This window comes from Xiphophorus maculatus, chromosome 12 (assembly GCF_002775205.1).
Source record: "Xiphophorus maculatus strain JP 163 A chromosome 12, X_maculatus-5.0-male, whole genome shotgun sequence".
Lineage (NCBI taxonomy): Eukaryota > Metazoa > Chordata > Actinopteri > Cyprinodontiformes > Poeciliidae > Xiphophorus > Xiphophorus maculatus.
The window spans coordinates 28,126,148-28,152,214 of record NC_036454.1 but is presented as its reverse complement, the minus strand read 5'-3'; the positions used below and the strand labels follow the sequence as shown (position 1 = coordinate 28,152,214).

The following is a 26,067-nucleotide window of genomic DNA, read 5'->3' as shown; positions in this document are numbered from 1 at the left end:
TGGAGGGAGGAAAACAAAGAAATAAAAAAAACAAACAAAAAAATAAACAACACACAAAATCATACAGAGGCTCGTACTGGACGCGAGCGATTCAGCACACGCAAAGCCACGGCCACAATCTACTCCCCCACTACGCAGCATTCAAATATGCCAAATATTTGATTTGCAAAACGCAAAACACATATTTACATTAGAATGACAGAGGAAACTCACATTTGAATGTCTGATGAACGGATTGTCCAGTTTGGGGGTGTATTTGTCGAACTGGAGGAGAAGAAGAGAAGGACGGAATTAGGGAGCGTCTCACACGGATATTGCTACAGTACAAAACATGACACACATGTGCAGCTGGTCAAATTCAGACACATATCCGTAATAATACTGATAAAAAAAAGTCCTGAGGTAAAGCAGCTAGCTTGCACTGGCCACAGATTTCATTATACAACATGGCAAAGCTTGACTTTCTAATTAAAAGTACAGTCATGGGGATCAAATTATTTTGAAGCCAGAGTAATATTTAAAGAAAAAATATATATATACATTTTTAATACTTTTTTTTTGGACAAAATGCACTAGTGATAAACACAGAAAGGGAGCAGCTTTTGCTTTTCCCCCAGCGTTAGAAAAAGCACATCTCAAATTAAATTTGGTCAAAAAGCAGGTCTGTGCACAACATCATGAGCAGATTACATGAGCAGCATGAATCTCATTTGACTGAAACTAAATGAACCCATTTGCAATGGTTCAGAGTCAATTTAGGCTAGATCAGCATGAAACTGACAACGTTTCACGGAGGACGCGAAGTGAAGAAACCCTTCCTGTGTCACGGATTGAGCCAATTAGAATCATTTCAGAAGGATTTTAGCATAAAAAGTAAAATATGAAATAAAACCTGTGGTTAGGCTAGAAAAATAAAACGTCTCCTATCATCGCCCGAACACATGTGAAGCCGAGCGGGAGACACATGAATGAATTTTGGTTGGCGCACACCAACACTGGTCTTCTATTTTGAAATTTGCTCATTACAGGAAGCGGCAGCTAATGCGCATTCCGCAAACACACAAGCCGTTTGCAGGCACTTTGAGAGAGTGCTTCTGCAAAGCCCCCCCCGGCGTACAGGGTTTAAAATCGTTAAATCAAAGGGCTACGAATCAGATTCCAGGGTCGGGTCGGGAGTTTTGGTTTTTTGTCTTCTGTCGCAGGGGCTCGTCGCATCTGAACCTGAAGCGGCAGAGCAAACGCAGCTACGGCGGGGGGGGGGGGAGAAGCAGAGCTCATTAAACAGCTGCTCTGCATTTCTGAAGGGTGCAGCTTGTTTAATGTTTGACACTGAAAAAGAATGCCGGACGCTTTATGGCCTTGTAAAAAGACAAAAAAAAAGAAAAAGGAAAACACAAAGTCTGGCCTTTATAATTTATAGTAGCTGTCACAGATTTATGGCAAACATCTTTGCCTAATTAAACCTTAATACTTCCATCTTATAACAATTCGGGAGACTCCTTGTTCAAAGATGTGGAAGTGGTGGGGGGGGAAGGGAGGCGCGGCCGGTCGCTGCTACCATTTGGCAAGCCAGCTGCTTGAGGGCGTAAAGCAATAAACAAACATAGAAGCTTCATAATTTCATTAATTACAGCCATTAGCCAAAGGCTAGTTTAATTGACTCGGGGCATCAAGAGAGCACAAAAAGCAACAACAAAATAAAAAAAAAATACATAAAAAAATAAGAGAGAGAACACAATGAGGAAATACGGCTTCTGTCCTTTCACAGAAAAGCAATAGCATCATCATGAATCTTGTTTCTTTTAGGGAATAAAACAATTTTTTTTGGAGCAAAGTGAAACAAAAAAAAAAGTAAATTCTCCATGAAAAAGGACAAAAATTGGCTGTCGGGTGTAATAAAACGAAACTTGGGGGAGAAAAAGAAAAATCACTCCTTTTCATGATCAAAGGGATGACTTGCAAACCATGTCAGGAATGAGCAGCAGAGCAGATAACAAAATAATAAGACAAAAAAAAATCATGTTGGCTCAGGAAAACCTGCCGCACGCTGTCTCTGTAGTTATCCCGAGTCTGCGGCGTAAACACCAGCACTTTGATTTCTAATGTACATGATGGGAATAATCTTTGTAAGAGGCCTTAATGGGACCACAGGCTCTTAATCAGAAGGTCACAGAGTGATGGATTATATCTATTAAACTAATGCCAAAAAGCTACAAACAGGGGACCCATCTGAGAAGGCTGCCGGAGATCGGCTGTGCACTGGAAATGATGAATGAACAGTTATAATCTGAGAGCTGCCAGCGTTGCAACCCCACTGGCCCCCACCTCTCTCTCTCTCTCTCTCTGAATTGATGGCAGTCGAGGCAAGGAAGCAATTAGAAAAGTTATCAAAACAGTTTGGCGGTGATGTCATCAGCCTTTATCTGCAATGAAGTCATCTTGACTGAGAGCAAAGCTTTGAATTTAAAACTAAAAACATAAATGCACAAACACATGCAAGAGGAAAAAAAGCATAAATTAATTCCCCCCACATAGAAACCACGTAATATGCAGGAATGCTTCCACACACACACACACACACGCACACACACACACACACACACACGCACACACACACGCACAGGGAGAAAGAGTTGTTTAATGGGGCTTTCGTTGCTCTTTGCAAACGCTTCCATATGCAAACAATTGAGAGAGGGAAAAAGAAAAAACGCCTTCGGGGCATTTCTGCTGTTTGATCTGCAAAAATCTTAAGTGTAAGTTAGAGGGAAGACGAGGGTTTAAATGAAATTAGCCTGTGGAGTTCTGTAAAAGCGCGGCGCTGCCGTGGGCGTGCCGTTCTTTGGGAAAGTTCCTCTGGAATATTTTTCATCGAAAGAACGCGGCGTTCCGGGGAGAACGGTTGAAAGAAAGCAGGGAGAAATGTGAAATTCATAAAAGATTTGGGACGTTATCCGGTAAAAAAAAAAAAAAAAAACAACAAAAAAAAACAAATTGAGGAAAAAGATAAGGATAATAATAATAATTTAAAAAAAAGAGGAGCGCATTGAAGAGGAGATTCGAGGAGGTGCGACAGGTGAGTCGGTTGGAGGTTTACGGGTGGAAGGGGGGAGAAGCGGGGGTCGGTGGGGGCTTTTCTTGTTACTTATCCTCACATTTCTGGCTTGGGTACGCACCATGGGGGGTGCGGTGGGCGGGGTGAGGATGGCGGCCGGGGGCAGACTGGCGGGGAAGGGCGTGAAGGTGTGCTGATGGGTGTGTTGGTGCTGGTGCATGTGCTGGTGTTGGTGAAACTCGGCCCTCAGGAGCGACACGGGGGCCAGCGGTGAAGCGGACGGCCCCCGGCCCCGCTCCGAACTCTGAACCAGGAAGCGGTTGTTCAGCTCCTGCCTCAGGAGGTCATGCTCTGCAAGAAAGGAGAGCGAGGAAAACAAAACAAAAAAAAAAAAAAAAGAAAACAAAGAAAGGAAGAAAGAAAGAAAATAAAAAGGAAAGGAAAGAAAAAAAAAGATGGGAGGCGGGGAAAGGAAAGGAGTTGGGAGTTTGGGGGGGGGACACAAGAAAAAAAAAAAGGCACGAGCGCCGAGTCAGTCTTCACAACAAGGGTAGAAGAAAGAAAATAGTCACCTGGCATTCTCTGTTTCTCCAGCTCATGCTGTGAGGGTTTTCTACGTGGGGACTCATTGGTGGTGGTAAGAGAGTTGCCTGTGACAATGTGCCAATCAGAATCCCCGAATGAGGCTGGCAATACATGATTGGTTGGTTGAATGATATCAACAGGCTGGTATCTAAAGACAAGAGAGAACCAAGAGTCATCCCAGCAGAAAACACACACTCTTGCCCTCTATGAGGTCAGAAAAGCACAACTGGTTTTTGGTGCCTTGCAAAAGTATTCGTATGAAATATACATATATATTTATATATATATATTTTTTTTTTCTTCCACATTTTCTCACACTACAACCTTTGATTTATGATAAACCACAAAGTATTAATGAAGAGGAAGGAAGGGGATTATTAAGGAAATAAAAGAAAAATCTGGTGTGCATTTGTACTTATGCCCCTTTTAGTCCATCCTCCACAATAAATTCCAGTGCCTTAAGAAGCAGAGGTCGTGCTAGACTTTTTTGTTCTCCGTCATTTTGATTGACAGCATTAAAAAAAAAAAATCGGTTATGTACTGTTCTTACCCGTCAAATTATAATCATATTAACATTAGGGAATTTAGCTGCATTTTTATGCGGCTTAGTTAATATTCACCTAGTTGAACCGTGAAATCAGATCCCATCACACATAAAGCAGATGAACGGATCTAACTTTTTCTCCGTAGTGACAAAAAAGAAGTCAGTCAGTCAGTTGGATCTGTTGTGAACTCTGCGCATTTAGGAGTTTTTTTTTTTTTTGTTGTTGCGTGGTTTTGACGGACAGATGTTTCGTCTGCTGCGCTCTTCCAGAACGCCGCTCTCCTTCTGGGCGCAGGAGGGTAACGTCTTCCAGCTCCATTTGTTGAAACCGCAGGATGAGTTAAGTTTAATTCTTCGCAGCAGTGGAGCCGCGTCCGCATTGGTTTTGCAGCGCACTGCGCATGTTACACTCGAATTAACTTCTGAACCTTTATTTATTCCCTCGAGATAAACTGCCGGCTCCTCTGTTTAGACTATAAATGGATTAACACAACATTGAAAACTCTTTATTTTTCTCTGTTCTTTATATACAGGAGACTGGAATTAAACGCGCCATTTTAACCAAACGTTTGGAATGCACTTCTGAACCAGACTCTCCAAAGCGTGCGGTCTATAACCCTTCAACATGCCGTCAGCTCCCGGTCAGAAAGACGCCTTTAGTTCAGTGTCCATGAGATGATATTCAGAAAGAATTTTATTTATTAATTGATTTTAGTTGCCTCTGCGATAAACACTTTGCATGAAGGTTGTAATGTCTGCCCATGTGCACCAGTCAAGGGTGTTAATTATAACCTGTCCAAATGACAGACAGGCTTCAAATTTTCCCGTCGTTTAAAATAGTAACCGGTCAAATACGGAATATATTCCGTTAACGCGACCTCTGTTAAGAAGCCACTAATTTGTAAGGAGAGTTTAACTTTATGTATCTTAATACGAATATGCAGCTCTGGAAAAAAGATTAAGAGAATACTTAAAATGATCAGTTTCTCTGATGTTACTCTTTATAGGCATATGTTTGAGTAAAATGAACATTGTTCTTTCATTCTATGAACTGCTGACAACATGTCTCTGAAATGCCAAGCAAAAATTTTGTATTTATTTGCAGAAAATGAGAAATGGTCAAAGTCACAAAAAAGATGCAGTGCTTTCAAATCTCAAATAATGCAAAAAAAAACAAGTTCATATTCATTTAGAAACAACAATGCTACTGTTTTTAACTCGGGAAGAGTTCAGAAATCAGAAATCTGGTTGATTTCCAATGAGGTTTTATCAATAAAAACCTCATTGATAACCATGAGGTTTTCAGTGGGGTTCAGTGCAGTGGACTCTTCATTTTTTTTTCCAGAGCTGTATATTTAGCTGTTTTGTGAAGAGGTCTGTTCAAGAACAAATCAGTCAGTACAGGGTGGAAAAGTTGTGATAAAGTTTAGAGATTGTTTAGTTTATAAAGCAATATTCCAAGGAAGCTAATCAGAAAAGAAGCTAATGCTGTTTGCCACAAATCAGGTAGAGGAGCTGCAAAAATGGAGGAAGAAGGTGTTCTGGTCCGATGAGACCAACATTAAATTTTACGGTAGATACCCTGCAGACACCTTCTTATTTAGATCAAAGGATTCCCATGCCAGAGTGGGCCAATTTCCAACATAAAAATCTCTGGCAAGGCTTTAAAACTGATGCTTTCCATCCAAACTGACTCAAATCTTGACGTTTTGCAAAGTGCAACAGGCAACAATGTAAGTCTTGAGATGGGGTAACCGGTGATAGAGGTGCAACTCAAGAGACTTGGAGCTGAATTTTCAGCAAAAAGTGGTTTTACGAGTAACGACTGGGGTTGGGGTTGGAGGGGAAAAGGCTACAAAGGCACGCCCAACCTTTCAGACTTTCTTTGTAAAAGCCTTGTACCATTTTCCTTCCGCTTCACAGGCATAATAGAAGTTTGTGGTTGTAGCGTAACGAAACGTAACAAAGACCAAAGGGTAGGAATACTTTTGCAAGGTGATATATATATACATATATATATGTATTCACCCATCATCACTGGAGACTCCATTTGTTTATTTCACAAATTTGTGCCCCATATGTCTGTTTATTTTTTGGTAATAAAATAGTTATAGTCTATATGGAGTTTTAAAAGGATGCAAATCAGACGGTTTTGGCAGGATTTTTGCGAGAGCACCATGATTCACTTGAAGCAGCGCTCTCGCTAATTTCTAAAGTCTCCAGCTGGGATGGCGGTCGAGTCGTTAGCTGACATTTTTTCAATGCTTTCTTAACTGTGACCTTATGACCCTTCTTCCAATACAAAAACATGTCAAAAATACAGTCCATCTACTGGTGATGCGCCATCAAACCAATGTTTACAACACGTTTATGATGCTAATTAGTACCTAAGAAGGAATCCTGGATGCTTAAGGGTGATTATGTGGAATCATTTGGTGTGTTTCTGGTTGAAAATCTCGACTAAGCTTGTTGATGTTAGCATTACTAACCTTAAAGATGGCTGCAGGCCTTCAGGGAAGATAATTAGGTGCTTTACTCTTACTATCTACTAGTGTTTCTACTTCATCAACTTCCACATATTATTTTCAAAATAGATTTATTTTCCTGTCCCCCCTGTGAGGACTGTGGGAAACCAATTAAAATCGCTAAAAACCGGAGAGAACACTGAAAGCAATGTTTGCCAACACAAGGTTAACCAAAAGCAAAGTGTCCTCCAGATAAACACCAGCGGCTATGAGTAGGACCTTGTACCCTGAAGAAACGGCCTCTTTAGATAAACTCACTGATGGGAGAGATAAACAGTGGGTTCTGGTAGATTTTAGCTACTTATAAAAATCCACACAAATCATTTGAGGAGTGGAAATTTTTTTTTAAATAATAATAAACATGTACTTACCAGAGGAGTCCACAATACATTACTTTGTTTTCAGCCCAATAAAACATACTTATTGATTGTCGGCGGAACGTCCTGCTCTTCCGTAGTGTAATACAGGGAGGTTTAGGGAAAATGAACATGAAATCTTCTCTATGCTACGCGGCTATTGAAAACTGTGAACTTTTTTTAAAACTAAAAGTAACATTAGGACACCAGATCTGCAGTGCCTCGCAATTGTATTAATATAGCTTCCACTATAAATTCCACTCATTTCATGACCACAAACTTCAAGGTATTTTATGAGGACTTAGCACAATACTGGGGAAGGAAAACAAAGTTATAACTTATTTCTTTTTAACAAATGAAGATTTTAATAGTATTCAACCCCTTTTGAGTCAATACTTTTAACAAGTTTTCAGAATAACTTCAGCTGTTGGGTTGCAGTCGTATATTCTTGATTGGATTTAGGCCAGAACTTTGACTAAATTGTTGTGACACATAAATATAGCTACTTTTTAAAACTTTATGCATAGAAAAATTATATTTGGAATCCATAATGAGTCGTATATGTATAAATTAGTTTATAAACCCACAAACTATCTTATAGTGCTTAAAAGGGCAATATTATACGTTTTCCAGCCAAATAGTGCCATTTTAAAGCATGATCGAGTAACTATGTTACCTTCAGTTGTTGTAAAAATGCTATATATACCAAAAATGACTTAAAAGAAATTTGACTTCGTTATTTATTTAATTGGGCCTCTGTCTCTTTAAGAAATTTCTGCTCTCTCTAACACTCCGCCTACAGGAAGTCATCACAGCATTGCTCCTCTATTAACCATTTAACGTTTTTACCAGTGTTGCACGAAAGAAGTAGCTCCTGTACAACATATATTTTGTGTAATAAGTATGTTCGTGAAAGAGAGGTGTTAATAAGAAACTTGGATACAAATAAAAGTTAATTTGATATAAGGGAATTGCTTCAGAGATCATCTGGGGATGTAGTTTTTAGTAGTATGTTTAGTTTTTTTTTAGAAGAACGGGTGTTTTGGGGAGATTGTAGTAGTGAAGGCATCTGATTCGTACTCCAATCCGGAAGGTGGCCGTAATGCACTAAAAAGTTGTTTGCAAACTGCCATGAAAAAAGAGAAGAAGAAGAAGAAGAAGAAGAAGAAGAAGAAGCTCCTATAATGAGCTCAGCAAATGTGCAGGTGTTTGCTAATTATTGCGATCTAGTCTGAAGGAGCTGAGTGGGGAAGTCAGCTAAAGGATTTCTCAAAAATGCTCGGAAAAATCAAGGTAACACTCCAGCTATGTTTTTGATTAGGAACCAACACTATAACATGATGTAAAGCTCAAACAAGAACATTTTACATAATACTGCCCCTTTAAGAAAAGCTACATTCCATTCCCACCCAGTTATTTGTTACTTTTATTGGTACTTTATTGGCATAAACTACCAATAAAATAAAGTGAAGCTTGTGGTTGTAATCTGAGAGAACGCGAAATAAAAGTTATGGGACAAACTAAAATATTTTGGCTGCAATTACGTAAGTTTGACAGATGAGAAGCAGCATTGAAGCTAGCACCAAGCATGTGAGGTGTGTGGCTTTACCTGGGTAGGGGGTGCCAGCGGGGTGTCCAGGCACCACTAAACTGTTGGTCGGTAAGGTCGGCGGTGGCGGCAGTGTGGCTGGGGTTGCAAACATGGCCGAATGGCGATGGGCTGGACTCCGTAGGGAGGAATAGTGCGAGGTAGAGAGGTTTGCTATGGACAGAGGCAAGGCAGGGGCTGAGGACGGGAGCCCGCTGAGGTGGTGGTGGTGAGGGGACGGGGGCAAGTGCTGCTTGGCGAGACCCAGCGGACTGCTGCGGTGGCTGGAGAGTCAACAGGAAAGGTAATGATTATTTAGAGCAATAGCAAACGCAGTCTTCAGCCAGAATGCATTTCTCAATGAGTAGAGGAGAAATTTCCTAAAAAGCTTCAATTTTCAGAAAGACTTCTAATCGCTTAATCCGGCCGCAGCGGGGGGCCAGGGTGCAACAGGAAGCAGTGAACTCGGCAGTAAAACTCAATAGCAAAACAGCAAATCGCCCAGATGCTTTTGACATCTCCTGAGGTGGAGCAGAGCGCACGAGAGAAATCAATAATTTTATAATTTAGAAGTGTCCCTTTGTTAATTTTATGTTAATTTTGTTACCAACATAAGTAGTACATTACATTTTGAAAGGTAAACACCAAATTTAGTGGCTCAACAAATCTCAGGTTGCCATCTTAATCTGTTCACTGGAATGGAGAAGACATTTTTAAAAGGTTTTACTTACTGAATTTCTCATTTGCATGTTGCTTCTTACTGATTAGTTAATTGTTAAACATAATTATTGAATTGACTGACAACATTTTGAATGTTAAGTCATTCTAACCTTGTTTGCATAACTTTTGTTTGCTTTTAACAAGACTAATTACTCATTGTCAGGGGACAACAGATGAAGAATAGCCTTTTGGCTAATTCTGGCACATTTACTAAAATGTTAATTATTGTAAATTGTCCCTACCAAATAAATGAAATTAAAGTAAAGTTCAGACTCTCAACATCAGAAAAAGACGAGCAGGGGTATGAAACCACAGAAGGGAAGGAGTAAGTGTCTGTTTTCTGTTCATGCTAGGCTACAAAAAGTGCTCCAAGTATAATTTGAAGTATTTCAAGTGACAGTATTTGAAGTTATTTTTGAAAATATGAAATTGCAGGATTTTTTTTCTAAATTAAATGTCCATCCCATTGGACCTCAGGAGTTTGGCTACATTATTCAACTCTTAATTATTTAGTGCAACCATGCAAAGAAAAACGTATCTTTAGGCATCATAAGGCTAAATTGTAGTTTCAAAAGTATTTTGCATTTTGTCTTTTTCATGATTGAATATAAACTCTAATACTCGCTTGAACTGTAAGGAAATGGAGATACATCTGACCTTGGCTGCTTGGATTTAAGAAATAAGGCAAGTGGGAACAAATTGAGAATTAGAGCAAGACCAGATTTTGAGACCAGAAAAAATATCAGGTCTGAAGGGGTTAAAAGTTATGATCTGCCCACCGTCTATGTACAGCATGCATGTTTATGAGTGTGCTTGTGCAGGTTTGTCATAAACCTGCAGTGTTTCCACTCTAAATTCTCACTGAGAGTCCCACTTTTTTTTATTTTTATGGTTGTACCACCAAAGGCGACGACAACTCTTTAAATTACCTGATGTCGTGGAGGCTGTTGTACTGCAGAGGGTGGTGCACCTGGTGGCTGATCACCGGCCGGGCGTGGTGAGGCGGGGGCGGGAGCACACGGGGCTCCGGGTGTGAGTGCGGGTGAGGGAGGTGAGGCGGGGCGTGGGGCGGGGCCTTCAGCAGGGGCGGGGTCGGGACAGGGGGCGGAGGCTGCTGCTCCTTCTTAACGCTGAGGGGCGGCGGGGTGAGAAGCCGCAAGCCCCGAGGCTCAGGGGGGGCTGCCGCCGCTGCGAGCGCCGGGGAGCCCGTCGGTGCCGAAGCCGGGGTGGGGCTGGGCACGGGCGGTGCAAAGGGCACCTCAGTGTTGCTCTGCTCCTGGCTGCGCTGGAGTCCTGACACTTTGGCGGAGCCACAAGTCTTGGACACGGAGCTCTCATTCGCTGGTACACCTGAGGAAGAAATGACCAAAAATAATCAACATCAACATTCAAATTGAACTCAAATGATTTTAAGTCAAGTTTATTTGAAAAGCACATTTCAGCAACAAGGCAGTTCACCTTGCTTTACACCATGAAAATATAAAGTCACTAATTATGAAACAAGCAATAAATGCTACATTTTGTCAAACACCACCATCAAGCAAACACACATCAAATATGTGGATCAATGTTCCAGTTGTTATTCATCAAAGGCAACTCTAAACAGCTGAATGTTTTTAGCCTTTATTTGTATATTCAACAGCTTGCAGCGAAATGAGTAAGGAATTCTCATCACAATAAACTTTCAGCTCCCCTTGCTATCTTCTGCAGGACCCTCTTGTCTGGCCTCTTTATCAGGTCAGATTGTTCCTTTGCTTGGTAACACAGATGAGAAATCAGCCAATCACATGGCATCAACCGTATCTCTTCGGTATAAACAAAAGAAGTAAGAAGTGAACTTTGAACATGGTATACCAGACAGGCCGATTCATAATCATCTCTCAAAGAGAACGTGTCCAGAGAGCAGCAGTTGTGTGGATGAAAGAAAAAAAACTTTTCAGAACTCAAGGAAGGATAGGTGTACTGTTCTAGAGGTGACAGGAAGGTCTTCGTTACAGACAGCAAGGTGATGCATCGTGTCACAAAGCTCAGATCAAATCAGAGTAGTGTCTGTGGAATGTGGTCAAACTGGATATCTGCATCATGGATGTGCACCCAAGAAGTCTGGAGAAGCTGCGTGATGGTATCTGTCATTACTGGCTAAATGTTCCTGGTACTTCTGAAAGCAAAACGGGAATCCAACCCGTTTAATACAGTGACAGGTGAGTGTACAAGTTTTAACTGAGCAGAAAAATTAACCTGCATTATTAAAAGATTCCAATAGCCACAAAAGAGTTCTCCAGTTGTGCGTAGCTAAAGAAATTATAGCTAATCAATGGGTCTCCATGATGGAGTAAAAAGGACGCCCCTCTCCTCCTTCCCAGCATCGCTCCAGTGTCCTCTGAGCAAGGTTCCCCTTGTTTCCTCTCCCTAGGTTCCATTAAGTGTTTAATCAGGTCATTTTCATGCTTCACTATAATCAGATGATCCAATTTCTTCCTGCGATCAAGTCAGTATGAATAAATCACAGCTAATTAAAGTTAAATGTCAGCGCCCATTCAGGGCTTTGCTGAGCACACAATCTGGCATGAAATAATTATGTTTCAATTGTGCTGTAAAGAGAGATGATGGCCTCTCTGTCACTGAGTCACTACGTCCTGGCTCTCTTGTTCAGTCTGCAGATATCTTTGAAAGCACAGGAAACCCAACGGACTCGGCCAAACTCTCTTCATTAGGGGTCTTTTTTAACACGGCAGATGCTGTTGTCACCAACATTCCCCCTAAATTACTTTTGGTACTCTTGTTTCTTAAAGTTAATGGCTATAATTAAGTGTTTTTGTGGCAGGTACATTAGGGGCGCATTCACATTAGCTCTGTTTATTCAGTTTTAATCAAACTCTAGTTCATTTGCCTAGAAAGTCCTGTTTGTTTGGGGAGGAGTGAGTGCGCAATTAAACTCTGATGCGGAGCTAAAAAGCAAACCCTGGTCTGCCTAAAAACCTTGTTCTCAGTTCGGTTCAAGTGAGTTCTGGCGCGGTTCGAATGCGTATGTGAATGCCAAGCAGGCTGGAGACTGCTCCAAAAGCAGGAAGCGGACTATAGCGCAGAGCATTCTGGGTAAATACAACCAAAACAAACTTGTATGTCTGGTGCTAGAAGGAGAAATTGCTTGTGGTCTTTTGCCAAGGACAAAAAAAAAATCCTATGGCTCCTCAAATCTGACGCCACTCAAATTTTAGTTCACATTTCAAGAAGACAGAAGTTGTGCTCACTGGCTGTGTTTCAATTGACCATATAATTGCGCAATTTGACATTTCAAAAATAAATTTGCTTAAAGCCAATTACAAAAAAAACTCTAGACTTTCTTTAAGATGTCTCGCCACTCGGACGGGTTGGTTTTATGGCCGTATCGAAATTGGTTTATTTAGCAAAACTGCAATAAAAACACTTTTTTGGCATCACATAAAATGCACATCTACAACTGGATGTTACTACTGGTGCAAAACACACAGACGAAGATGACAGGAAGCAGTGGGAAAGTCATGGCACGACATGGTTTTTAAATGACATCATGTAGACAAAACTTATGCAATTGTGATTTTAATTGTGTTTCGTATTTAACAGAAACAACGTAATAGCAGAATGTTTTTTTTTTTTCCAAAATTAGCGAAATATTGACATAGTTTTGCAGACATTTGTAAAGGAAGCACAATTATCTTCTTCCTGTCATTCCCTTCATTGGTTCGAGGTGCAGCGCGACAGGCGAGGGGCTAAACAGGTTTCTCAATGGATTCGGTTCGTTTGCCAGAGTGCAGTGTGTAAACAAAACGCAGCAGCTTAAAATGCAACAAATGTTGCAACTCTGGTCCTCAACTGAACGAAGTCTATCGGACTACCAGGTGTGGAAACACCTATAATGTGTCAAAAACAATCAGCATCCTAATGCATTTATCACAAAGTCCAAAAGGACTAGAATGCTGGACGTTTCTTCTGTTTTATTAAGAGAGACTGTCTGCTTCCCCTACAGTCAAATGAAAAGCAGGACGGACCTCTAGGAGTTTGATGAAATGACGACGTTACTTCTCAAGCTCTAGAGCTAATCAAAGCTGCGGCTGGTAGGGTTCACGCTAAGCACGGGGAGATCACATGCGCCGAGACATCAAAGACAGAAGGTATTCACATATGCATGTCGACAATGGAAGAGAAAGAGACAGTCCAATGATGAGAACAGTCTTTTTAATCTACAACTAAGATGCAGCGGTACTTCAGTCAAAGCCTTACTCGTGTTTCAATTAAAAAAGCTCCATGGGCATTCCTGGCGGTTTTAAAAAAAAAGAAAAGAGAGAAAAAGAGGAAGAAGGAAAAAAAAAAGAAAAGCCAAGAGCTGGGAGCTGCTGTCAAGCCAGTAAAACTCGACATGGAGCAGACTAATGGAATATCCAGTCCCCATTAACAGGCTGCTTAATCTTTCAAGGATCCTAACACCCATAAAAAGGCCAATAAAAAGGCAGGGCAGAGCTTTTATTTTTTTTATTTGTTGAGCTCCCCCCGCCCTTCGTCCCTGCATTTATTAGTGAACTGGGCCTAGCTAAGATGTCACGATTTTCAAATGAATTCTGGAGTCCAGGCGTATATAGACCTCCCGATTTATAGAGGTTTGGGACTTGGATTAAACTGTCAGCCTGTTGTTTTTTTTTTTTGATGCAAGCAAGCAAGAAGCAAAAAAGCAAAAAAAAAAAAAAAAGGAAAGGAAAAAGGAAGACTCGAGGCAACGACAGAGAGACAAGCATCCACACACAAACCACAAATATCCAGTCGAAATGTCGCCGCCGGGTGATGTTGCCTTGGCAACTGGTTCTCTTCTCAGACACAATGCGAGGCGAACGATCCTGAAAAATGTCTCGGTACAACCGCCATGAGATGGAAGGGGGCTTCTCATATTAATGCCGCTGCGGCAGGGCCACAGCGAGCGCCAGGTTATCTTAATGATGATGCTAATGGGCTCTAATGGAGGCTGGGAGGTATCGGCGCAGACCCCTCATTAAAATCGCTGCAAAAAGCTCGCGCACACGGACATATGAATACAACAAAAGACGGACACCGGTGTTTTCACTCTTGGCACAGGCAGACGCAAACAAATTAAGCCCATACATCTTCATTTTATCGGAGCACATCAGAAAGCAAAAAAGGAGACAATTGTCCGAACAAAGCAAAACAACGAATCACTGAAATTGTCTATGTGCTTCTAAATGGATGGTGGCATCAACAGGGTTTTCTGGTGTCTGACAGTCTGAGTATAGATGTGTGTAATTGCTACTACAACAACAGAGAGAATTAAACTACCCTTACTTTTAAAAATTTAATTTTATTCCATCTTTCTTCTTTCAGCTGCTATTTCTGTATATCAGCCCATCCTGTTTCTTCAAAAACTGGCACTGGTTGATGGCTGCCAGGTCAGAAACTACAAATCTGATGTTTTTCCACAACAATAAGGACAAAATACATAATGCTACCAGTTCGTGCTGAGTGTAACAACACTCTTCAGTGTGGGTGTTGTAGCTGGGGGAAGGAGTGCATCATTGAGGCATGTAAAAAAAATACAGCTAACAATACCAGACAAGCTGCAACAAGCTTCCAGGAAACTGTAACTTTCACAAGACACGCTCACACGGAAGTCCTATTTTTCAATTTTCCTATCAGAAAAACAACAAAACCCTCTGAAGTTGGAATGAGGACTGGAAAAGACAGAGCTCCTGAAACAACACCAAATTTAGTATCCAACATGGCTGCCAGGCATATTTAATCAAATAAAGGGAGCTGAGATAAGATAGTTTTTTTTTGGATTTGTGATGGACTGTGTCTTTCCAAAACCAGCAGCACACAAAGGGCTGTTAAATATCCTGAATATTCTTTTTGCATTTTAATGCATAAAGTGGAGAGAAACACAATACTATTGTCATGGTGCTAGCATCGTAAAAACTATTCCTGCTAAAACTCAAATACTTTGGAACTCCGGTGTGATGCTCAACATTGGAGTTCATGTTATAAATATGTTGACAATCTATTTAATGTCTCACTATTAAGATAATAATTACATTTACACACTTATACACTTGTTAGAGCTAACCACTAGTAGCTCTGCTCATGCTAATCCCTAAGGAGGTTATATGTATCTTAAATCTTCAGTCTGTATAATGATGACTAGTGAAAAATTAATAAATCACCTGCTCTCTTTCACACACTTTACAGTGTGTGAAAGAGAGATTTTTGGGATGCAGGTGTTAGTTATTTCTACATAAGTTTGCAGGAAAAGATTGAATATAGATATGATGCATAGAACTGAGATTATTTTACAGTATTTTTATATTTTCAATGAAGCACTGATACGCAGTAACTCTGTGCTTTTTTGAAGAATAACTGATTGTTTTAACCAGAAAGATTTTATCGTTAAAACAGTTAAATTTTCAATTCATCCATAAAGTAGAAAAACGTATTGTATTAATAATTAGATGTTTTGAAGACGAATTAGAATCAGGTAAAGGCAGGAGCTTTAAAAAAACACACACACAAAAAAATCAAACGGAAACTTGCCACAAACTCTCACATCTTAACTCAGGATTCACCCACTTTCAGCTTTTATTTTTTTTTCTTGTCTGGACATAAAACAAGCGCTGCTTTCAATCTCCTGCTGAGAAAGACAGTAGGAGATCCACAGGAAGTCCTGTGTAACAAATGCCTTACGAGTGTGTGTATGAAAAAAAAATGGTGTCGAAAAATCCTGCCTGCAGACCTGAGCAGATGGTGTTAGTGAGTCAGGCAGGTTGGAGGGCAGCCCAGTGGTGGGGCAGAGGGGGCCGGGGGCAGATCCCCCTCTCCTGTTAGCTGGGTTTAGCACACTGGGGATGGAGGGGGGCAGGGACTTTCCCAAGGGGGTGTTGGCAGGTCTGCTTACCAGCTGACATCTCATCCCAGTATTGATTTTTTTTTTATCGTTGCACCCGTGGCTCTCTCATTGAGAGGAGGTTGGATAGAGACTTGCAGTGGGGGCACGTGCCTTGGTGTACAGTGCTACGACTCTGCATGTTGGGAAGGGGGGCAGAGAGGGGCCGAGGTGGCAGATGGACAACAAGCTGCAGAGATTTGCTGGTTATGACTGATGTGTCCAAAGGGGGGATCCGGGGTGAAGAAAGCGTCGCTGCACAGCTGTTCTCGCCTTCGCCATCCTTCACATTTGACCCCATTTGTCCCTGTGGAACATCTGGAGAGCCAGCGCCGATCTGATCCTATAGGGGACTTTGCGCCAGATGGTCCAGCATGGTACGGTCTGAAACAGTTTGACTCTGAGCTGTACAAGGATGGGTTAATTACGATCATCTAGAGGAAGCACTGCTTCACCTTTTGACTCGGGAATCAAAAGCAAAAAGTACAGTGGAGCTTTGTTGTGAAATCCCAAAGAGTTGCTGTCAAAAGTTGCCATGATAAATTTTCCTGGGCAATAAATTATTGCAATAAACAATGATATTGTCATTTTGAGACCATTTGCAACTAACATAATAATAATAATAATGGCTTATTAATGCATGTATGCACTCAAAGAAAAACATTTTTTTTCTAAGAAACATTTCACACTGGAACTGGGAAACATTTTAAATATCCAAAATAATCAAACAAAATCATTAAAACAACAATAATTAAAATTGATTATTAAGTTTCAGTAACCAAAATTGAATGTTGGAAAAAGTAATCACCTTCAGCTTAGACTGGGAAAACAGGCAAAAGTGGCAGGTAGAAAAAGTAACAACTGAAATGTTTCTCAAAATAAGTTTTCAACAACATTAAAGAGAAGCGTCTCTTTAACGATGGTTGTCCAATGGAAACTATGGAACACAAATCAAAAACAATATATATTGTGATAGGCATATGATCAAAATATGAATGCATAATATATCTGATGGAAAACTCAAACATTTCACCAAAGTTCAATCCAGAACCGCAAAGCATTCTGGGGGATGTACATAGAAGAAAGGCTTTATCCATTCAATCTTTCATGGCCAGCTAAGCAAGATTAGTGGCATCAACTAACTCTCTCACTCTCTGGTTACATAGCAACAACCTGTTGAGTAACTTGCGCAACAGCAGTTTCAGGTTTCGCCACAACAGCAGCATAAAGTGAAAACTGTGGGGAAAACAGGAAACTTCCCCAGTTTGGCGGTATTTCAGATATGTAAAGCAAAAAGTCTAATATACAATTATCAATATCGACTGATGTGAAACGCTTAAATCGTGATCCGTTTATCAGCCATATCATCCAGCCCTAATCACGCTCATTTTTATTCACCACGAGATTAATTGATTTACTGTGGCAGAGACAACCGCTCGAGAGAACGTTCGGCTCCCAGCTAAAACCCTCAGTAAGCTAATGCCGCGCATGCAAATCGCAGCGTCACATAAATTACCTGCTCACTGCTAACACCAGGGCCGGGCGCACACAACAACCAGGAAAACAGAACCTGTATGCAAAAAACCTCTTTAAGATTAGATACGAGAATATGCAAATTCTCTCCCTGCCGGGGGGACGCTGTGGTATAAAAGAAGCTTAAGGCGGCTGGGTGTTCTCATTTCCTAAGCAAACACTGCGGTTCACTCCCTTCACGGCTTTGCCAAAGCATAAACAGTTGGGGCACTGACAAATGACATGAACAGAGGTATTTAAATAAAGCAACATATCTGCGTAAAGATGTCGGAGGATGCATGAGGTGTGTGGGGATATGGCTGATCTTGATCCGACTCCCACCGGTTTTGGGTGACAACATATTCCCCGGCTCTTGACAGTCGGGCTCGCAACGATTTGGTTTTTGTTCCTCTCTGAGACGAGCAGCCCGCTCAGAGCCAAAGCTTAGCTCACGAGCGAGCAACTGTGGAAGATGGCTGGAGCAGAACCTGGCAGCACTGTGCAACCACAGGCTTGCCAATCAACACTCCATGGCCATGAGGTATTCAGTCATCAAAAAAAAAAAAAATTAGGCAGGGTGATTTCAAATAAATGATTTTGCATGAGAGGAACAGAAGGGCTGAGCTGTGTTGAATCATTGCGCCAATAATAAAATCACAGGAGATATTCGCACCGGCCTGCTTCCCCCCCCCATCACGCTATGTAATCTGCTTCTAGCGTCTCCAAGCTGGTGAAGAGGGGAGCCAAGGCGATGTTTTCGCAAATCACTCAGAGATGTTAAACGGGGGAGGTGGGCAAGAGCGAGAAGCCGGCCAAGACAGCTGAAGAGTGGGGACAGCTGGCACGTTTCAATTATTCCTCTCTGTCTCCGTGCTTCGGCTCACAAAAGGAGTTGATGGCACAAGAATGAGGATGGGTGTTAAGCTGCAACACGTTTACAGTAGATGCTCAGGCATAAATCAAGGAGCCTAATGTTCGTTTCAGAAAGCTGGCAGCTCAAGCTGCGGGATGATGAAGTTTTTTCGCTGTGCAGATCGGATCCCGGCTCAAACCCGGGCCATATGGCGCGAGGCGCATATGCCAGTCACTCCTTGTGGCACATATGCTATTGTTGTAGAAGGGAGGCAACTTGCAGGAAGCGTAACTTTAAATTGGTGAGAGAAAAGTGAGAGAGGGAGAACGGCTGTGAACAAGCTTTTAAAGAAGGCACGTGGAGGGGAGGGTGTATTATGTAAGATTGACTCTTTTGAGGTTTTTTTTATCACGCTATAATGTTATTCTCTCGTCAAAAACACGCCTGGAGTGTTGCTTTGACTGACTCACACAGGTCAGAGAAATCCTTGAATCTCCCATGGCAACCATTCAGCGGTGCTCAAACACTTGCTCTGTCGACAAAGCTCTAAACAAAGATCTTCCTCGGAGCTGCAGTCTCCATCCAAGTTTATGCTTCACAAAACACCCCTCTCCCACTCCCACTCTGCTCCCACAGACTAGCGGCAGCAGCAGGTAACACCTGCTGGAACTACGAGTCTGCTGCATAATGGAGAAACATTGTTGTGTTGGAGTGTCAAAAACAGCAGGAGCTTCTTAAAGCGACAGAGGCCCAATTTTAAGGTGTCAAATTACAAAGTCAAATTTCTTTATAGGTTGCTTTTGGTATATGCAGCATTTTTATAACAAATGAAGTTAAAATAGTTTCTTGCTGGTGCTATAAAATGGCACTATATGCCTGGAAAATTATTTGTGTTACTTTGATGTGTAGCACACATTGGAAAGGTTATGCTGAAGAAGGTGAAATAAGTAAGAACTAGACTGATAACCCCAAGCCTTCTGCATTGCCAGCTTCATGTTTGAAAGCTCACATGTGGGACATGACTGGCTTGATTAGTGACTCATGAATCACCAGCTCAGAGAGGGGTTTCCCCTTTATGATGAAACGGCTCTGAGAAAGAAGCTTCTGTCTCTTTGGGTCCTTTTATGTCATACACAGTCCAGTGGGGCTCCCAACCTGCAGTTAAACCGCCATTAACCTCTGACAGTAACGCGTTGCAGACAAACAAGACGCCTCCACTCACACACATCCTTCTTGGAGTATCCACGAGAGCCCACCCTCTATCCCCCCACCCCACAGCAGAGCTCTGGAACAGCCATCAGTCACAGCTTCTTATGACCGCTGCTGGGTCGTCTGAGGTCAGTGCTGCTGGGTTCCACCAAATAAAAAGGGCGGACATCTTGGGACTTCCCAGAGAAAAGCTCACGTCTAATGGCCCTTCCGACATCAGCCCACCCTGATGGCCTGGAATTTGACCCCTTTTTGCCGTCGGCGACCCCTAACCAGAACCGGTGACCCTTTGTACTCCGAGGCCGCCGCGGACAGAACACCAACACGAAGGAAAACAGAGGGGAGTTTGCAGACGAATTCCGCATTGAAAAGAAGATCCTCCAGGAGTTATTTGTGCAATGCTTGCAGGCACTAGCCTTATCATTTCATTAATTAGCATGACATGCCTGCCTGATGGACTTGAACGCCGCTCCAGCAGCTGTCTCAATTGATTACAGCGGCAGCCGTGGCGCCACAATTATCGAGGTGACTGGAGACACCGCCTGCCACTTCTAATAAAGGACTTAACTCCTGCTTCCCACATCACAGCGGTGGGAGGACGGCGGCAGCCTCCCCGCGTCTCCCGTACCTTTAAGACCTTTTCAGCGTCTCTCCATGGGCTTCTGTGAAGCTCAGTGTGGGCTGCAGATCTTGAGCAGCGTGTCAGCTTTGCTTAAGCTTGCAGAACGCCTCAACAGTATCAGCTTGGTGCCCCACAGGAAAGCATCCTCCATTAGCCCACCAGCTGGCTCGCAATCCGAAGAGAGAGAGCAAGAAAGGGAGCTAGAAATAAAAGGGTGATAGCGGGGTGGAGTTTAACAAACACAAAGACAGGGCCGCTTTCACCGGGAAGCTTCAAGTCTGAGCAGGGATGCAGGGTGGGAGCGTTCAACGGCGCAAACAGAGACACAGCTTTCCACCCTCGTTTCATGTATAAACACGCGAGAAGCCCACATGCCTCTAAGTGGATATAATATTATCATTCAGTGCCGTACTGATTACTTCTCAATGGGATGGAAATGGTTGGGTGAAAATCCTTCAACAAATCTTAAGTGGCGTGGCAGTGGGCTGAAAGAGCCTGTGTGTTTTTCTTTTCCTCCCTCCTCCTCCTCCATCTCAATTTTCACTATCCAGAGCTCAAAGCAACAATTGGAAGCTGACAGCTCCCAACCGTTCACCATACCTCACTGACTGTTTTGACATTTGCAGCCGTCAAAGCTAAGTGCAACGAGACAGAGGGGCCGGGGGAGTGGACAAACATCTCCACCACCAACATATCGCATTTCGTCAAGTGTTTTTGCAGCGACTTAAAGTGTTGTCTGAGATGTGCTCCCGCTATTTCATGATCTAAAACAAATGAACTAAGCTAAAGGTACTGATGTACCTGCCAGGTGGGGGTACAGGTGGTAATAATCCCATCATCAACGTGTGCCTGAGAGCTACATCACCCATCAGCCGCTACATTTCTATTTTTTTTGTTGCGTTTCCGCGTCGAAGCACGTTGTTATTATAAGACAGGGCTTCTGGTCTTCGCTACGTTGATGTAAGATTGCGTCCACTTTTCTAATCTTTCAAGACTCCATCAGTGCAGCAGGCCTTTAATTGTACATTACATCATGCCTCAGGCTTTTCAGACTGTGTGCGCCTTCTGAATAAAACCGCATAATCAGTTACAGTAGGATAAAGTCAAGCCAAGATTACTTATGCACCACTTAAAAAACAGCAAGCGCCGGCTGAATGGATGTAGAGGCAAAAAAAAGTGAATAGAAACAGAAATAAATAGAATAAAATACATTCAAACTGAATGAAATAACCACTTAGGCACTTAAATGATTTTAAAGGAACTGTAACGTGAATAGGCAGCAAAGGCTGATGATAAAACGGGAGTAAAATGCTCCTGCAGAGAATTAAAAACTGTGCAGCAGTAATTCTCACAAGCCGACGACAAGAGGCAGAATAACTAGCTACCAATGATCCATTTTACCCAGCCGTTCTCAACAATCCTTAGCTGTAATAAGGACATGGATTTCTGTATTAACTCCATCTTTTGACAGGATATTTTATTATTTTAGCCAGTTGTCTCAGATGAAAAAAAGCTACTTTCACAACAATATCCAGTGTCTATTTTAAAACCAAAGTTCATTACAGTAGGTAAGTGCATTGCAACATGTACAAAAAAATGAATAACTAGCATGCCCTCAACCTAAGTCTTGATTATTTCTAAATGATCCTCAATTGAAAATAAATGTTCATGTGACTGAAATTATCTGTAACATCTTAGCAGACTACTTCTCAAACGCTAGAGTCCCACTGTGTCTCAGGACATTTCAACACAAGTTTCACATATCAGTAAGGAGAAAGTGAAAACATTAGTGCAGAATGTGCCTAATAATGCAAACAAGGATCCTGCAGCAGAGCTGCTTCTGGGCTTTAATTAGGCTTCCAGCAGCTGGTGATGACGAGACCAGATCTACCATCATTTCCCCTTCATGTCAAAATTATTTATGAACTACAAGTTGCTTTTTTTTTTCTCCCATCAGAGCTCAGCGTACTTGAAAGGGAAGTTTTTTAGGAACTGTTGCTAAAGTCTGTGTTTTTTCTTTTCTTTTGGGGGAAGGTTGGGTGAGGGGTGTTGAAAACTAACATCTCAGAGCTGATGACACACTTAAGAGGACTGCAGTGAAGCAGTTTGAAAAACAGAACTTAGAAAACACACGCCAACGCCTTTCGTCTCCCAGCTGCAGTTAACCTCAGCACTGCAGGAAGGGTGACAAGTGGAGGTATCGGATTTGCAAACGTGCTGTCCTTCACTGACACTCATTCATCATTCTAAATGAGAGACAGAGAGGCTGAAAAAAGTAGTAAAGTGACCCAGACATGGGTGGGAGGATTGCAGAGGAATGAGGAGAGGGCTGGCTAAAGATTTGTGTTAAATAAACTAATGGAGACAAGGCCTGACCCATGTGGCTGCTCCTACCACACACACACAGAGGTCTCTGACGTAAACTGAGTCTGGTTTTCTCGAGGCACGATGGACAGGGGACATTAACAACAGCCTTCACATCTGCAGAGCTGCCACATTTCACTATCGCGTTCCAAGCGCTGCAAGAGAAGAAAAGATTTGTTTGGAGTGTGAAAGCTGCATGACAGTTTGGGGAAATGTGTGAATGTGAGTATGCGTGTAAGGACGGAGGGGGTGTGTGCGGTGTACACTGACCATAATTGGATTCTGTAACAATACAAATCACTAGCAAGATGAAACAGACTACACCAGGGAGGGGGAAAAAGAAAAAAAAAGAAAAAGCAAACAAGAGCCCTCCTCCTCCCCCTCTTCCAAAAAAAGTGACAAACAAGCCTGGGTGGCACAAAAGAAAAATCAAACAGTCTAAAGTAAACACAATTTCTCTTTACGGCTCAAAACACTTCAGACTGCAAGGGGTGATGAAAATGCTAAAGTAGTTAGAGGGAATTTAAAATCAGTCCAATGTGTTCGACTGTTTCCACAAAGAGAGACAGAGACTCTGACCCTCATCAAACCGTGGAGATTTTACGGCCCCTTCCCTCCTTTTAGCAGCCAGTTCTTACATTAAAGCGAGCAGCTCGGAGCCAAGTGTTGGGAGAGTCACACTTGAGAGAGGGTTTTAAGCACTATACAGTAGCAAGACCCAGATGGCTCATCGTGCCTGAAAAACATGTCCGCTGTAGCCGAGCTACACAGGCACCTGCTGCCAGGATTGGGTGCTGCTAATACAGCATGCCCCAAGCACTTTAGCACTTGCCCCGGACATAACGGCTGACGGGTCAATAAATGTATCATTAGCGCTAGCAATAGCTGCTCATTGATTTCTGTTTTTTCTTAATCTCAAAATGTGGCAATTTGTCACGGTGTTACACTAACTTAAAAAACAAGAGAATGTGTAAAACTTTAGAAGGGGAATTGAAAGTTAGGTATATACTTTTAGCAAAAGTGAGATGCTCAAAATGAAGTCAGAGGAAGCACAGAGATGCAAGGAGCTATTTAAAAGGAAACCTTACTTTCTTAGACAGGCGCTTCATTCAGAGCGAGAGAGAGGATGGAACATGCAGGAAATGCTGGCAGCCCTTTGGAAATCTCAGAGTTACTTTAGGGGTCTGTGTTCTCTACTTAATGGTCTACATTCATCATTGCTGTTTTATAATGCTAGCGCTGTTAACTAGTGTAGCCTGGTAAAAAAAACAGCTACTTATTCTACACCTTACTTTGTCTAAAGGGTCTGGACCCTCAGCTATTGAGAAATGGTTGCTCCATGGACTCTGTTGAAGTTTTAAGTGACTGGATCTGATTTGTACAAATTGCTAACATTTGTAAAGCATGTAATGTCGCAGTTCAATCAAGCTTATCCAAAATTGCGTGCACTGTAAAGAACCCTGTGGAGAGTAAGGTCACCATAATAGCAATAAAATGTCGTATACATTCCTCTTGGTCCAACTTGAATTACTCAATATTAGTACGTGTGTCCAACACAGACTGAATGCTTTCGTTCACTTCCTCTGCTCCCATTACCAAAGTACAACCCTATACAGGCAGACTACATTTCTAAAACGTAACAGAAAATCAATGACATCGTTCACAACTCCTCCTTCTGTTTGCTGATTGGCCCGGTTAAAATTTACCTCAATGGGATAAATCCAGGACAAGAGATGAGAATCGAGTCGAATTGCATAGGAAAGCATTGGCTAACTATGTAAGCCAACATGTACAAGTTAGCTTGTATATCTAATACAAGCTAACTATGCTTGCACAATTTGTTTTTAAATAGCTTTTATAGGACCTATAAAAGCTAACCATACAAGTTAGCTTATATGGTTAGCAGGCTAACCGTACAAGCTTCCTAACAATACAAGTTAGATATTGCTTAGCTACTGCTATAGCTTGTTAGTATATAGAAAAGTTATATACAAAGCTTGTCCTTTATACATATTTACGATCTTGTGGCCATTAATGTAGGACATATACAAGCTAACTACTTGTATAGGACATTAGACACTAAAGCTGGTTTAAAATGATAAGTCAATAATCCTTATGTTTTATTTTAAAAAGCAACTGCTCTCTCACACCGCAGTGTGATATTGCCTTGCCTCCTAATATAAATAATCAGTGCCCAGTTATGACAGGAAGGTTTGGTGGAAAAAAAACTATTTACATCCCATCTTTACATCTTCTTTAATTCATGTTTAAGACAAACATCTGAATAGTAAGGCTGAAGCTTTCAAAAAACAGAGATTAGAAACAGACCTTTCTGATTACTGCACATTAAAATTCTAAATCTTTAGAAATTCATTTATAAATATAAAATATTTCAGTATTCATTCTGAATATTACATTTCACTGTTAGATCAGTCAGAACAAGCTGTTGTGAGCAAACTTCAACAATAGTTTTCAACAACCCTAGCCTGCTTCTGATTGTTGTTTGTGCTCTGAACACTTTCTTCTTCTTCTCTCCTCTCGCTGGTCTGTGTGACATTGGAACAATCTCGTTCCAAAGCAAACAGCAGTGAGATCCCAGTCCTGCTGCTCACCCCTCAACACAGCAGCTTCAATCTAGCAGCCGCAGAGGCTGGAGCCAGGGCTCTATTGAATGAGGTATTACAGTCAGTCAAAGGCCATTAGGGGCCCCAGCACCAGGGCCCAGGGCAGGGAGTTCGCTAGTAGCCAAAAACAACAGCCAAACAGATGACCGCTTCAATATTGGAGAAGACCACAGTGTGCATGTTCTGTTTCCTAACCACCGCTGATACGGCCAAAATTACAGACCTCTGTGTCTGGATGAATTATTCCCTTTGTTCTGAGCACTGGCAGGATTAATGGCGCTCACTCCAGGTGAAACACTTAACCCAACACAAGCCCTTTCTTAGAATTGTGTCAGATTACGCCTTTCACCATGTGTTTGAGACGGATAGCCGGTCTCCAAAGTGAAACTTTTCAAAGCCGCTCATTTGTCAAACCTGCGGTAATATCGTGGGATGAGACATACTGAACTATGACCTGGAGGATATGATCACACATGCCGTACTCTTCAACTGAGAGTTTGATGAATCTGTTTTCTTTGGGACTGTGTTTACAAAGTTGGTCTCCTTCCTGCCGCGGAAACTCCGGCGCATTCTTCTGATGTTTGGATGTCCTCG

At 41.9% G+C, this 26,067-nt stretch overlaps 1 protein-coding gene across 6 annotated transcripts in view; it reads right to left on the bottom strand.

The window, feature by feature from the left end:
* fbrsl1 (fibrosin like 1) overlaps positions 1 to 26,067 on the bottom strand; it is a 356,926-nt gene that overhangs the window by 11,347 nt on the left and 319,512 nt on the right. For 4 of the 6 annotated variants that reach the window (XM_023343195.1, XM_023343196.1, XM_023343200.1 and 1 more), the window contains 4 exons: positions 10,300 to 10,720; positions 8,672 to 8,934; positions 3,153 to 3,403; positions 214 to 264 (listed from right to left, as the gene is read on the bottom strand). In XM_023343195.1, coding sequence (XP_023198963.1) covers positions 214 to 264; positions 3,153 to 3,403; positions 8,672 to 8,934; positions 10,300 to 10,720 — 986 coding nt within the window. Of the gene's footprint in view, positions 1 to 213; positions 265 to 3,152; positions 3,404 to 3,624; positions 3,786 to 8,671; positions 8,935 to 10,299; positions 10,721 to 26,067 lie in introns of all 6 variants that reach the window. The other 2 variants (XM_023343197.1, XM_023343199.1) reach the window with 2 other exon arrangements.